Below are 14,093 nucleotides of genomic sequence, written 5' to 3' on the forward strand. Positions count from 1 at the left end.
CAGCAACGAAGACCCAGCACAGGCAAAAATACATACATGAATAAAATTCAAACATTAAAACAAAACCCCACATATAGCAGGATGCCATTTACATGAAATATCCAGAATAGGCAAATCCATGGCGATAGGAAGAAGATTAGTGGCTGCCTGAGGCAGGGGTGGAGGGGTGAATGGGGAGTGGCTGGGTGTGATGAGACGGGCCTGGAACTAGACAGTCATGGCTGCTCCACAACGTGCCCTGGAAAACGGCTAAAACAGTACATTTTATGTGAAGTGTTCTTGTTGTCATTTAGTCACCGAGTTGTATCCAACTCTTTGTAAACCCATGGACGAGAGCCCACCAGGCTCCTCTGTTGATGGGATTTTCCAGGCAAGAATACTGGAGTGGGTTGCCATTTCCTTCTCCAGGGGATCTTCCCAACCCAGGTCTCCTGCATTGCTGGCAGATTCTTTACCACCTGAGCCACCAGGGAAGCCTCAATTATAAGCGTGTGAGGTGTATTTTATCATAACTTTAAAAAAGAGTTCAAGACATAGAGATCTATAGAGACTCACGACAAGTGAGTGGTGAATTCACTCCAGACACGGTGTAGTAGCTGCTCTAACAAACCAGCCCAGCATCAATGGCTTAGAACAGCACAACTTTATTCTCTCACAGTTCCAGAAGATGAAAGTCCAAAATCAGTCCCCATGGCCAAAATCAAGCAGGGCTGCAACCCCTCCGGAGGTTCTAGGGGACAATCAGTTCCCTGCCTATTCCGGCTTCTGGGGGCTGCAGCATTCCCTGGCTTGTGGCCGCATTGCTCCAGTCTTCAAGACCAGCATCTTCAAATCTCTGCCCCATCTTCACACGGCCTCCTCCTCTGCGTGTGGCATTATCTCCTGTTTGCCTCCCCCCTTCTGAGGATCCACGCTGATCCAGGCTGATCCCAGATCATCTTCCCATCTCAAGATCCTTAACGTAATCACACCTGCAAAATCCTGTTTTGTCACATGAGTGAACACATTCACAGTCTCCAGAAATTAGGATGTGGATATCTTCTGGGCGGGGGGTCTATCATTCAGCCTACCATGGATGGTCTCCAACAACTCCTCCCCTTCTTCCAGGCACCCTCTCCACCCACTGAGAGGTGGTGTCTATTACCCTGCCCCTTGAATCCTGTGACTTGCTTTGACCCAGGGGATATGGCAGACATGGGCTTACAGCTTTCAAAGCAGCTCTCTTGGAATCCAGACACCAAGCCATAAAGAGTTCACTTAGCCAAGGGGGCTTCAGGGAGAGCTGAAGTGGCCCAGCCCACAGACAGCACCCACTGCCAGCCACAGATGAAGGCACCTTGCAACCCCAGCCAAGCTCCAAGATGGACGCAGCCACATGGTGACCTCAGCCACCACCACCAGCAACACACAGAATTGTGAGGATTGTTGCTTTAAGCCACCAAGTTTCAGGGTGGTTTGTTGCTCGGTCATAGATAACTGTTACACACAGAGAGACACAGACACAGGGGAGGTGGGGGGCGGCGGGAGGCTGACACTTGGAAAGAGAGAGAGAAAGAGGGAAGGCATGAAGACACAATTGAGAAAGCAAAGCGGGGAAATGAAGGAAATGGAGGAGACAGCATCAAAGAGAGACAGAGACCTCTGGAAAGAGACGGACAGGGTGGTGGGGAGGGAGACAGCAGTGTACAGGCAAGATACAGAAGAAAGGGAAACAGAAATTGTCAAGAAAGACACGGGCTCCTGTCAACAGCCCCAGCTCAGCTTTCAGCTGACAGTCAGCATCAACTGTCAGCCACGTGAAGAAGTTATCTTAGGAGTTAGTGACTTGCCTTCAGATAACTGGAGTCTCATCTGACAGCTGATCACAATCGTGAGAGACCCCAAGTCCACCCGGAGAGCCTAAGTGAACTGGGGCCAACCACAAGAGATAATAACTTGTCATTTTTAAGTCGCTAAGTTTGGGGTGGTTGTTAGGTAACCACACGTACCCAGAATGAGATGCTTGGAGTGTCACAGAAAGGTGGGTGAAGAAATTGAAGGATTAGGGGGAGGTTTTAGGCTGAAGATTTATTTGGATGAAATAGATTAAGGACTCGGGGAACTGTTAAGACAGATGAAGCAGAGGAAATGCGCATTTCAGAGTCTGGGAACGTTAGAGGATCAGGACTGGATCCAGATGAAGACCTTAATCTCAGAGCAGGTGATGCACAGACTTAGACAACAAACCGATGGGTGCCAGTTGGGGGGAAGGATCAGGGGAAGGGATAGGTAGAGAGTTTGGGATGGACATGTACACATGGCTAGATTTACAATGCCTAACCAACAAGGACCTACTGTATAGCATGTGGAACTCAGCTCAATGTTGTGTGGCAGCCTGGATGGGAGGGGAGTTTGGGGGAGAATGGATACATGTATATGTATGGCTGACTTCCTTCGCTGTTCCCCTGAAGCTGTCACCGCGTTGTTAATCGGCCATACTCCAATACAAAATGAAGGGTTTTGTTTTTTGTTTTTTAAAAGCAGGCGACACAAAGAATCTGGGGCTCTTTGGCATTAATTTCAGTGGTGATTTCATACCTATAGTCTGATTGCTTTTCAGAGCATCAACTCTGAGTTTCCGCAAAGCTTTCTGCAGAAGAGACTGTTCATTGCTCCTCAACATCCAATCTCTCATCTTTCTTTAAAAATCCTCTATGACTTTTAGCATGATGACTCAGAACTAAAACTATATTTTCCCTAGCTCCTCTTCCAGCTCAATGAAGCCAGATGGTTCCGATCTGGACACTAAGATGTAGAAGGAAACGATATGTGGAACTCCTGGGTCCAAGCCTTACAGAGGATGGTGGATCCGGGACCTCTCCTCCCCTCTCCCTCCTTCTGGTTGCATGATGACGTCATGGAGGTGCGCCATCTTGGACCAAATAGATGAGGGTCATAGTCCAGCTATGTCAGAGTGACTAGCAGAGCAGCTACTTTGCGTGCTTCCGTGGCAGCTCAGACAGTAAAGAATCTGCCTGCAATGCAGGAGACCTGGGTTCAATCCCTGGGTCAGGAAGATTCCCTGAAAAAGGGAATGGCAACCCACTCCAGTATTCTTGCCTGGGAAATCCCATGGACAGAAGAGCTACAGTCCCTGGGGTTGCAAAGTGTCGGACAGGACTGAGCGGCTAACACTTTCACTTTCCTGAAATAGAGCTGCCGTACCAGCTGTAACTGTTACACAAGAGAGAAATAAATTCTAATCTTATTTAAACCACTACTATTTTGGATCCCTGCTAGTCACATCTAGACTCATACCTAATTGCTATTAATAAAAATATGAATAGGAAGCTCTTATGGGGCTCCCCTGGTGGCTCAAAGAATCTGCCTGCAATGCGGCAGACCTAGGTTTGATCCCTGGGTCGGGAAGATCCTCTGGAGAAGGAAATGGTAACCCATTCCAGTATTCTTGCCTGGAGGATCCCATGGACAGAGGAACATGGTGGGCTATAGTCCATGGGGTCGCAGAGTCGGACATGACTGAGCGACTAACATTTTACACTTATGAGGGCTTACATAGAGCACCTCTCCAGGTTCCAGAAACCAGCCCGGTAGGATAGAAGTGGGAACATCTTATCTTCTAGCCCCAGACTGCCCACCATCCCTTGTCTGTTTCCCTATACCATGCACAGCCTTGTTAATAGCTCCTTTTTAACACTTGCCTAAGTCACCCAGTTCGGTGACATGGGCGTCCTGTGGTGTCTTACTACAGAGTCCTTGCCCTCACAAGTCCCAGCGAGACTACCACCTCTGGCATCCTGTTGGGCATCTGTCCCTCTGACCACAGTGTCAGCCCGGGAAGAACAGGGCCCAGCGACATTTTGGTCTCTGCAGTGTCTCATGCACAGTGCCAGACACAGGCAGGCACCCAATGGACAAGTGAATGAAAGAATCCCAGGGTCTGCAGGGAGAGGAAGGCATACTCCCCCTTGTCTATTTCTTGTCCCCTGGGCTTGATGATTGAACAACTGGGACTCAGGTGACAAAGCAGTTCACGGGAAGTCTTGCATTTCTCTGTCCTTTTGACGCTAGTTGTTCCTGGATGGGGTGCGTATGTGTAAATGAGCAAGTAAACTGGAAAGTATAACTATTCCCATCTACTAAGCTCTTACTTTGTTGTTCACTCACTAAGTCGTATCCGACTCTCTGGGACCCCATGAACTGCAGCACACCAGGCTTCCCTGTCCTTCACTATCTCCCAGAGTTTGCTCAAACTTAATGTCCATTGAGTCAGTGATGCCATCCAACCATCTCATCTTCTGTAGCCCCCTTACTCTCTTGCCTAAGCTCTTACTGTTGTTAGGTATTAGTCTAAAAAAATATATATGTATATTTAATACAATAATCATACAATTTAACACTATAATCATGTGAAACAGGGACTTCTTATTATTAGTTCCTATTATTATTAGGACTATTAGTTTCTATTATTATTGAAAGTGAAACTGTTAAAGTCACTCAGTTGTCTCCAACTCTGTGACCCCATGAGTTGTAGCCCACCAGGCTCCTCTGTCCATGGGAGCAGGCAAGAATACCAGAGTGGTTGGCCATTCCCTTCTTCAGATCTTCCTGACCCAGGGGTTGAATCCAAGTCTCCCCCATTGCATGCAGATTCTTTACCATCTGAGCCACCAGGGAAGCCCCCAGATGGTAAAGCATCTGCCTGCAATGTGGGAGACCCAGGTTCGATCCCCTGGGTCGGGAAGATCCCCTGGAGAAGGAAATGGCAACCCACGCCAGTACTCATGCCTGGAAAATCCCATGGACTGAGGAGCCTGGTAGGCTACAGTCCATGGGGTTGCAAAGAGTCAGACATGACCGAGCGACTTCACTTCACTTCACTTCATCCCCATTTTCCAGGTGAAGGAACTGAAGCACTGAGACAGTAAATCATTATGCTATGTCATTTCCTATGACAAATAATTCAAATTGCTCCCAAGCTGTCCCTTGGAAGACCTTGTATCCAGGTGAGGAACATGGTGTTGCTGGTGGGGTGAACCGGCATCTGTGATGCTTTTTTTGTGTCCAATCCCAAGCCCTGGAAACGCCCCTGTTTGAAGCAGAGACCTCACTCCTTTTCCTGTCCCCAGGCTCACACCTTTCCCTGCCTCTGTCCCCGTTGTCCTGGTTCATGTCTCGTAGAATTGGAGGTGTCTTGCTCCCGTTCTGCGCCCTGGATGTCATCTCTGCCCTTCCTCGCTGTGGGACTTTGGGCAAGTTGCTTCCTCTCTCTGAGCCTGTTTCCTCAGTAGAAGGAATTGACTCTGACGACTGATGGCAGACCGCATAAGGCTGAGCCCAGCACAGTGCAAGCATCATGGCCCTCCTTAACGCCCGCCGCTGTTGGCACTGTTCTCGCCAGCTTCAGATCCCTTGCCTTCAGTGCCCTCTTGCCCCACACCTCCTCCCACCTTGCAGGAAAAGCCCTCTCAGGCCCATAACTCCCTGTAGAAACTCTCTCTCAAGATTCTCCAAACTCTGATCTACATGCTCTGACTCAGTTTCCCCACCTTCTACCCACTCCTCACTCTTCTTCAGTCTGCTTCTGCTCCCATATTCTCCCCTCAACTGCTTACATCAAGATCTAAACCCAAGGGGAGCCTCTAAGCTCTCATTTTCCTCCACTTCTTCACGGCCTTGGGTCCTGCTGACCATGCCCTCATTCTAGAAACTTCTCTTGGCTTCAGTTGCCCCACTCTCCTGGTTTCCCACCAACTTCTCTGGCTTCTTCTCCTCGACAGGTCTCCCAGCTTCCATGTGGCCCTTAGATGTTAGGGGTCCTCAAGGCTCTGCTTTCTTCTCCTGCTACCCAGGCCCCAGGGCAGCCCCACCCCCTCCTGTGGCTTGGTGACACCTCCTTGCCAACAAATCCCAAATCTCTCTCAAGTGCAGCTCCCTGGGCTGAGCTCAAGGTGTCTCCCGGATGTCTCTTCACCCTCTAGATGGCTCACAGGCATCTCACGTTCGTCATGAATTCACCTGAATCCTCTAAGCCTGTCCTTGGTACTTATCCCCACTTGGCTCTCCAAGCCCTCACTCTCTGGGCTGGAAATTCTTCACACTGTCCAGTCCCTCCCTCCCAGATCCACTCCCCACGTGTCCACACTCCATTCTTGCCTGTAGGATTCAACCACTTGCAAGACGACCAGTCATTAACTCACAAGGCTGGACACTTTTAAACAGGCTGTGCCCTTTATCGGGACACACACACACACACACACAAATCCTCTGAGAAAGTTACCTGATTTCTTTAGGAAACCCCCATCAACCCCAGCTCTCTTCCTCAGGCAACGCAGGATCCTCCTCTTTTGTGTTCCCAGGATACCCTATGACGTAGAAGAGTTTGTGGTGGAGGGAGTGGGAGCGTGGCTAGGGAAAGTTCCTGGGTGGCATGGGGCCATGGCCAGGGAAGCGCTTGGGTGATGGGTGGGGGCGTGGCCAGGGAAACTCCTGTGTGGAGGGGGCGTGGCCAGGGAACCTCTTGGGTGAAGGATGGGGGCGTGGCTAGTAAAGCTCCCGGTAATAAGTGGGGGCGTGGCGAAGGGAAGCTCTGGGCGGACCTTCAGAGTGGTTGGTGCAAGCAGGCTTGTCCTGCAGAGGATGCTGGGAACATGGAAAAACCCAGGTTACTTGGTGTATTTTCCAGTTGCCCAAATCTTAAAGACTTCATTAGCTCTCTCGTCGTGAATTCCAACTTCCCACGGGGAGGCCGTTTTTCCAGGCATAATTTCAGTTTTATGGCAACTTTTACAGAAATCACAGAGACAGCGACTAGTGCTGATGAGCTGGGAGTAGAGAAGGGAGTACGCAACAGGTCTGGGATGTTGGGGGTGATGCACAACAGAAGGATAGGACGCTAAAAACCGGTGGGAAGCAGGTGTTATGGGGGTTGCAGGGGGGGTCCCAAGAAGTAGGCAGCACTCCTCACACCCCAAGTATGTCCTTTGGGCAGGAAACATCAACAGTAAGAAAATGTACATGGCCAGCCAACAGATAGGTGGCCTCCAAAGTTAAAAACACCCGCCCAGACCCCCGGACCCCCGTCCCACCCTCCCACCCACCCCTGCTCCCCTTCAGGCAGAGATGTGGCAGCATTTGCTGGCTTGTAGCATTGGTCCTCTGGGACCCTCGGTCTCCTCTTCGAGGGTCCTGCCCGAATTGGCTGGCACTGAGGGCAAATTGAGCCTTCTAGATTGTCGGGGGAGATTGGCTATATACTCCCGTGGATCCCCGGCCTCCTTCCCAAAGCCGCTTCTCACAGCTGGGGGTGTCTGCTGCCCTCTCAAAAGAAAAGTCTTTCACCCCCCCCTTTTCCCCAAGTCATGCACCCTCCCGCATCCCCCCTCCCCCAAACACACTATATACACACACACACAGGCCCCCTCCCCTCCAAGGCATGGCTGGGCTCTCAGAGGTAGTGGAGGCAAGTAGGGGCTCTGGAATGTGAGAAGTTACAGGTCCAAAGTGTGCCTCCTCCAGCTCTGAAACCCCAAACGTCTCCCCTTCCCTCCCTTCTCCAAGCCTCGAGAATTAGCGTCCTCCCAAGGGCCTGAGTGGAGAAATCGGAGGTGGGGGAGGAGGGCGGTGTGTCCCCTCCCCCATGCACGCACCCACCTGTCCCCCTATCCCCCAGGCCGACGGAGCCCCCGAGGGTTGGGGGGAGGCCTGAGATCCGTGACATCCTAGGATGGATCGGCCTCCTTCAAGGGCCCCTCAGGGAGGGCTAAGTTCTGAGGTCCTGGGGCACAGGTTCCTGGAAGGAGGCGGGGGTGTTCCTCTTGAGGACCGGGGACTTATGGGATAGAGCAAGGCTGGCAGTCTCAAGGGAGAGATCGAGAGGGTCACAGATGGGGTAGGGTTATGGCGGGGTGGGGGGCGCCTCGAGGTGGAAATTTCTCCAGGAACATAGCCAGTAACGAACAGGGATGGGGGCAGGAGCTGCAGGTAACTGCAGGAGCTGTTCTTTGCAGGAGGACCTGGGGAGGCTCCGGAGGGAAAGAGTGAAGGCTGTTAGTGGGGACGGAGGACGGGGTGGGGGCGGTGGGGAGGGGGCGATCACGTCCCTGGGGGAAGGGCGGCCGAGTCCCTGGAGAGGAGGTTGCATCTCCGGAGGACAGGGAGATGCAGTCCAGAACTGATGCAGCGGTCTCTCGAGGCTGGAGGCGGAGTCCCTGCGGAGGGCCCTAGAAGCCCCGGATGTGGCAGTAAGCCTCGAGGCTGGCGAAGAGGATGTAAAGGAACCAGAGGCCCAGGAAGAGCGCGGTGGTGGCGAGCTTGGGGCCGCGCGGGCCGCCCAGCTCGCCGCCGATGTGCGGCCGGCGGCGGTAGAGCAGCACGGCGATGCCCACGAAGGCGAAGACGGTGAAGAGCGTGACGGAGAAGGCCAGCGTGCCGGTGCGCACCTCGAAGGGGCGGCCCTGCACCGCCCAGTACACGGCGGCCACTGACCAGGCCACGCCCAGGCCCAGGAACACGTTCACGGCGTTGGAGCCCGTCACGTTGCCGATGGACGCGTCGGCGCACTGGTCCTGCAGCGCCGCCACCTTGCTGGCGAACGTGTCTGCGGGGCGGGGACATCGAGGGTCAGAGGGGGCTCAGCGGGTGACACCCTCCCCCCATCGCAAGCATCCGTCAGTCACCTGGTTCCCAGATAGACCCACCAGCACCCCGCTGACCCCGAGGATCCAGCGTGGTCAGAGCTCCAGCAGAGCGCCCCATGGATTCAATATGTCAACTGAATCCTCGCCCCCAAAGCCACCAATGGGATGTCCCATAGAACTAAAGTGGTGGGAAATGGTAGAAACCAGACGATTTCCCTCTTCTGGGGCTCTGGGCTCTTGATCCCTCCCACCCAGGGGGCAAAGTGAAAGTGTTAGTCACTCAGTCGTGTGGGACTGCCTCTTTGTGACCCCCATGGACTGTAGCCCACTAGGCTCCTCTTGCCCATGGGACTCTCCAGGTAAGAAAACTGGAGTAGGTTGCCATTTCCTTCTCCAGGGGATCTTCTCCACCCAGGGATCGAACGTGGGTCTCCCGCATTGAGGTCAGATTCTTTACCATCTGAGCCACCAGGGAAGCCCAAAGTCAGTTGCTAGACCTGTGCCTGCTGGCTATAGGCCCGGCTGCCTGCTTTGTTATGGAAGGTGTCTACATCCAATGGAATACACTACCTGCTCTCTGGAACTCATCACCTGTCTCTAGGGGATCCACTGCCTGCTTTCTAAGGGACTGGTCTGCAATATCTGCATGCAATGTCTGGATCCACTGCCCATTGTCTGGAACTCAGCGCTTCTATGGGCCCCGCTATGTGATTTCTGTCAAGTCCTCACCTTAGTCTATGAAACCCTCTCCCATCACCTGTCTCTCCAATGCCCTGCCACATTCTTTGTATGGAATCTATCATCTGGTTTTTACCATTTCCCACCGCCTGTATGGGACATCTCATTATTTGCCTCAGTTGACGCATTGAATCAATGGGGTCCCCTGCCTAGTTTCTGTTATTCCCCACCATAGTCTATATTGCTATGGGCTCTGCTGCTTGCTTTATATGGGACTTGCTGCCTGCTTTCTGTGGGATTTGTTGCCTGCCTTCTGTAGAACTCAGTCTACTTTGTGTGGGACACACTACTATATTGTTGTGGAAACCACTCTGTTCTGTGGGGCCCGCTGCCTACTTTCTCTGGGACTCGCTGCCTGCTTTCGATGGGAATCACTACCTGTTTCCCATGAACCTCCTCCTGCCTGTTTCCACAGGCCCGGTCACCCCATTACCACCTGCCTGGACAAATGTCAGGCCCCACCCACCCGGCACCACTTGCCCATCAGTTCCCTGCTTGGCTTCTGTCGAGCCTACAGCTTCGCTGCTCTGGCCTCCACCCATTTCTAGATAGCTTGCTAAGTTCGCAGGTCTCTTGAGTGGAGGGCAGGCCTCAGAACCGTTCACCGTGGTGGCTTTCTGCAGGCCCCACCACCTGCTTTCTGGGCCTACAGCGCCACCACCTGGCTGGTGAATGCATTTGATGATGAGGAAAAGAAAGCTGTGAGGCTCCGAGCTTAGTCTTCTCTCTCCTGTAGGAATTTGTCCGTGCGGCCTGGTTTCTCAGGGACCCTCCCTCAGACTTGGGGGAAAGAAGAGATTCCTGGCCATGGTGATTCAGTAGAATATATGCTGTCGTCTCTGAGTCTTCTTTCTATGGCATTTCCTCCCATATCTGGTTTCTGCTGGGCCCCTTATCTTAATTGAAGCTTTGATGGCTTTAACTGGCCTGGTTAAAGCCTGGTGGCCTGGTTCTGATCATGCCCAGGAACAGAGGTCCATGGACTCTCCCATCTGGTTCCTTGGCAGGGGGAGGGGAGGTGAATATTAATATCTTGTTTCTATGGAACTATGGAACTCATTGCATGGTTTCTACGAAGTCCCCACCTTCTTTCTATGCCCCTCCCCTTCCAACACTGTCTCTTCAATGTCCTGCCACTTTCTTCTGATAAAATCCATCATCTGGTTTCTACCATTTCCTACCACCTTACTTCTATGGGACATTCCACCTGGTTGCTTTCAGGGAGAATTCAAGTTACATGGCTCAGTGGTTTAAAAAAAATCCACCTGCCAGTGCATGAGATGTGGATCCAATGGGCCAGGAAGATCCCTTGGAGAAGGTAATGGCAACACACTCCAGTGTTCTTGCTTGGGAAATCCCATAGAGGAGCCTGGCAGGCTACAGTCCATGGGGTCACAAAAAGTCAGACTCAACTTAGTGACTAAATAACAACAGATTGAATCCATGGGCTCCCCCCACCTAGATTCTATTATACCCACCTTCCTATTTCTAAGGGACCCACCAGACTTGGTTCTGTGTGATTCTACCACCTTATTTCTGCAGGACCTTTCTCCTAGGCTCCTCCACCTGCCTGGCTTCTCTGAGACCCTCCCCCAACAAGTGGTCTCCCGAGAGGTTACCGGGGATGGAGGTGCCCAGGGCCACAAAGACAACAGCGTTGACAGAGTCCTTGAGGCCAACGGTGCAGCCGAAGTGGGAAGCGAGGTCCCCAATGAGGGCGGTGAGCAGCCCGATGACCAAGATGCAGACGCCGAAGCAGGCCCAGCCGTGGCAGTACTCGGTGGGGGGCACGCAGGCAAACAGAACCTTCCAGAACACCGTCAGGAAGTGCATGACGTAGTCAAAGCATGAAGGCAGCCGCTCCTCCCGGGACCCGTCTTCCTCCTCCTCCTCGTCCCCTGTGGGCATACGACCCAGCTGGGGCACACTCTCGTGCCTCCTTCCTCGCCTACAGAGCCCCCCTTCTGCTCAACTCCCAGACAGTCTCACTCCCAGACAAATTACTTTCCCAGAATCCCTTGAAGCTAGGAGACTGTCTGGGCCCAGGTAAAAATATTCACTTTCCCAGAATCATCTGAAGCTAGAGGCCGTGTGCCCAGCTAAAAATATCCAGTTTCCCAGGATCCCTTCTGCTAGGGGTGGCCAGATCCCTAGCTAAATATACGGCTTTTCCCAGAAGGTTTTATGGTCACTGGCAATCATGTCTGCACCTGGAAATATTCACTTCCTCTGATTCATCACAGCTGATGGTAGCCACATGCTCAGCTAAAGGTGCTCACTTTCCCAGAATCCTCTGCACCTAGAGCGAACCCTGTACCCAGCTAACATTAGTCAGTTCCCCAGAATCCCTTGAGGCTATCAACAGTGCTGTCCTCGGATATAAATATTCACGTTCCCAGAATTCCGTGCAGCCAGCGGCAGTCATGTCCTCAGCTAAACACTTGCTTCCCAGAATCCCTTGCAGCAAGGGCCATGTGACCCAGTCTGGCCAAGAGACATAAACAGAGGGTTCTGGAAAGCTCTCGCTTTCCCGATAGGGGCACTGTTATCATGGGCGTGTTTTCTGAGTTTTGTAAAAGGTGCCTCATCCTTAGAGTTGTTTGTGTCACCTATGGTGACCGAATTTAACCCGCTTTTGACCTGTGATTTGTGTAATGGGAAAGTGCAGATGAAATGTTTTCCTATGCTCACCCGAAACAGATAAGCGGAAAGCAATGAATGAGAAGCAATGAACCCACTTGAGTGTGCCAAGAATTACATCTGGAGGGGTACTGATAAGAAACACTGTAACCCCTGACCAGCAGCTCAGAGCAAGGGGATAAAAGACCAGCCACCAGGTTATGAAGCCACTTTCCATGGTCTCACCCACTGGCTCCTTGGAATGTCAAGGAGCAGAGGACAGCTGGTGGCCATGGAGGCAGAGAGAGACTGGTAGATTTGGATCATATATCCTTTTCCTACTTTTCTGGATCACAGAGCCACGTGGCTTAAATAAAATAAGTAAAATGGAATTGGAAGTTAAAACTGGAAACGCAAATGCAACAGGCACTCTGCTCCTTTCTATTTTCCTTGCCTTTTTTTTTTCCTGCCTGGAATATGGACTTGTTACCTGGAGGTACAGCAGCCATCTTGCAACCATGAGGGCAACAGCTGAGAATGGGAGAGAGAAAGAAAGAAGGAGCCTGGGCCTTTAACGAACATTACTAGGCTGCTGCTAACTTTTTATTGCCTCCTACAGATTTTTGTTGTTGTTGTTCCATGTGAGAGATAAACTAGTGTACTTAAGCCACTTATGGTTACGTTTTCTCTTGTCTGTCACTGAATGAATCCCTAACTCACCACATGGCTCAGGCTGGAGCAGGAAGGACACACTCTTAGGAAGGAGGGGGCTGCTATCATTGCATCTTTGGGGGCTTCCCTCTTCCCTGCTCCAAGTCCTGCCTTAGCTCCCCATTGCTCTCAGACCCAGGCCCACACTCCCACACTTCCAGTACCCACAGGCTCTGGTCTCTGCTTACTTCTCCAGCACCTCTCATCTAGAGGGAGCTTTATGAGTATGCTGTGGTTCTGGATCTGACGTTTTGGTATCAAATGCTGGATTCGCTGTGTGATCTTGAATCAGTGTCCTAACCTCCCTGAGCCTCCAAATAGCTATTTGAGAAATGGAAGCAATAATTGGACCTGCCTCAAGAAGGCTGTGATGATTGCATGAGTCAGGCCCTGTGATGTCTCCATGGGACCTGGCACATCTCCCCTGTGATTGTTATTGTCCTGGCCATTGCTGTTGAGGCCTTTTCCAGTGCCTGGGGGGATTCAAAGATGCTCAAAACCAAGTCCAGCCTGCAAAGAACATTCCACCGAGAATGGGAGGTAAAGGAAATACAAAAGCTCCTCTAAGCACAAGGTGGGACATGATTCATCTCCCAAGGAAGCGAGAACCAGAATGCTTTGTGTTCACATGAGGAACCAAAAGCCATTTGCGGAACAAAGTACAAAATGATCAAGCCCAAACCTGGATACTCTGGGGACACTCATTAAATGAGTTCCCACAGGAAATGGACTTCAAAGCTGCCTGACACTCAACCCATCTTCATCATTATCATCATCATAGTGATTATTGTTACTGTTATTATTATCGCTACTTCCTCTAATCACCTGCTTTCTATAGACCTGTGGCCTCCATGACCACCATCTCATGTCCACAGTTTCAGTTTTATGAGCCTTCTTATGTTCACTACGTCCCTAGAGACAGTGTTCTGGCTTCCCACTGTTCTTGAAGCTCAAATTGCTTGCCACATCCTCTGAAACCTTGCCTGACCCATCTCCTGCCAGTTTTATTTTATTTTATTTACTTATTTATTTGATCGTGTAGCATATGGGATCTTAGTTCCCCAACCAGGGATGGAACCCGTGCCCCCTGCATTGGGAGCCTGGAGTCTTAACCCCTGGACCACCAGGGAAGTCTCTCCTGCCAGTTTTGACAGCCTCAGCTCATACCCGCTCCCACCCTCTCCCACTTCCTTCCATAGGCTCTCTCTCTCCAGAAGCTTCCCTCATTTAAAACATTCCATGGCTCCCCATTGCATCTAAAATGACACCCAAGCCCCCTCATGTGGCCTCTAAGGCCTTTGGGGTCTGGACCCTGCTCACCTCCAACCTAATCCCAGTCCTCTTCTTCATGCCTGAAACCAGTCACCGTCCCCAAATGTGCCATAA

At 51.7% G+C, this 14,093-nt stretch overlaps 1 protein-coding gene across 3 annotated transcripts in view; it reads right to left on the reverse strand.

The window, feature by feature from the left end:
• Window positions 1-7,473: 7,473 nt before the first annotated feature.
• The window catches only part of SLC8A2 (solute carrier family 8 member A2), a 29,303-nt gene continuing 22,683 nt past the window's right edge, over window positions 7,474-14,093 (reverse strand). For all 3 annotated transcript variants that reach the window (XM_055551557.1, XM_055551556.1, XM_055551558.1), the window contains 2 exons: window positions 10,997-11,275; window positions 7,474-8,599 (listed from right to left, as the gene is read on the reverse strand). In XM_055551557.1, coding sequence (XP_055407532.1) covers window positions 8,223-8,599; window positions 10,997-11,275 — 656 coding nt within the window. In that variant the 3' untranslated portion in view covers window positions 7,474-8,222. The remainder of the gene's footprint in view (window positions 8,600-10,996; window positions 11,276-14,093) is intronic.

This window comes from Bubalus kerabau, chromosome 17 (genome assembly GCF_029407905.1).
Source record: "Bubalus kerabau isolate K-KA32 ecotype Philippines breed swamp buffalo chromosome 17, PCC_UOA_SB_1v2, whole genome shotgun sequence".
NCBI classification, from domain to species: Eukaryota; Metazoa; Chordata; class Mammalia; order Artiodactyla; family Bovidae; genus Bubalus; species Bubalus kerabau.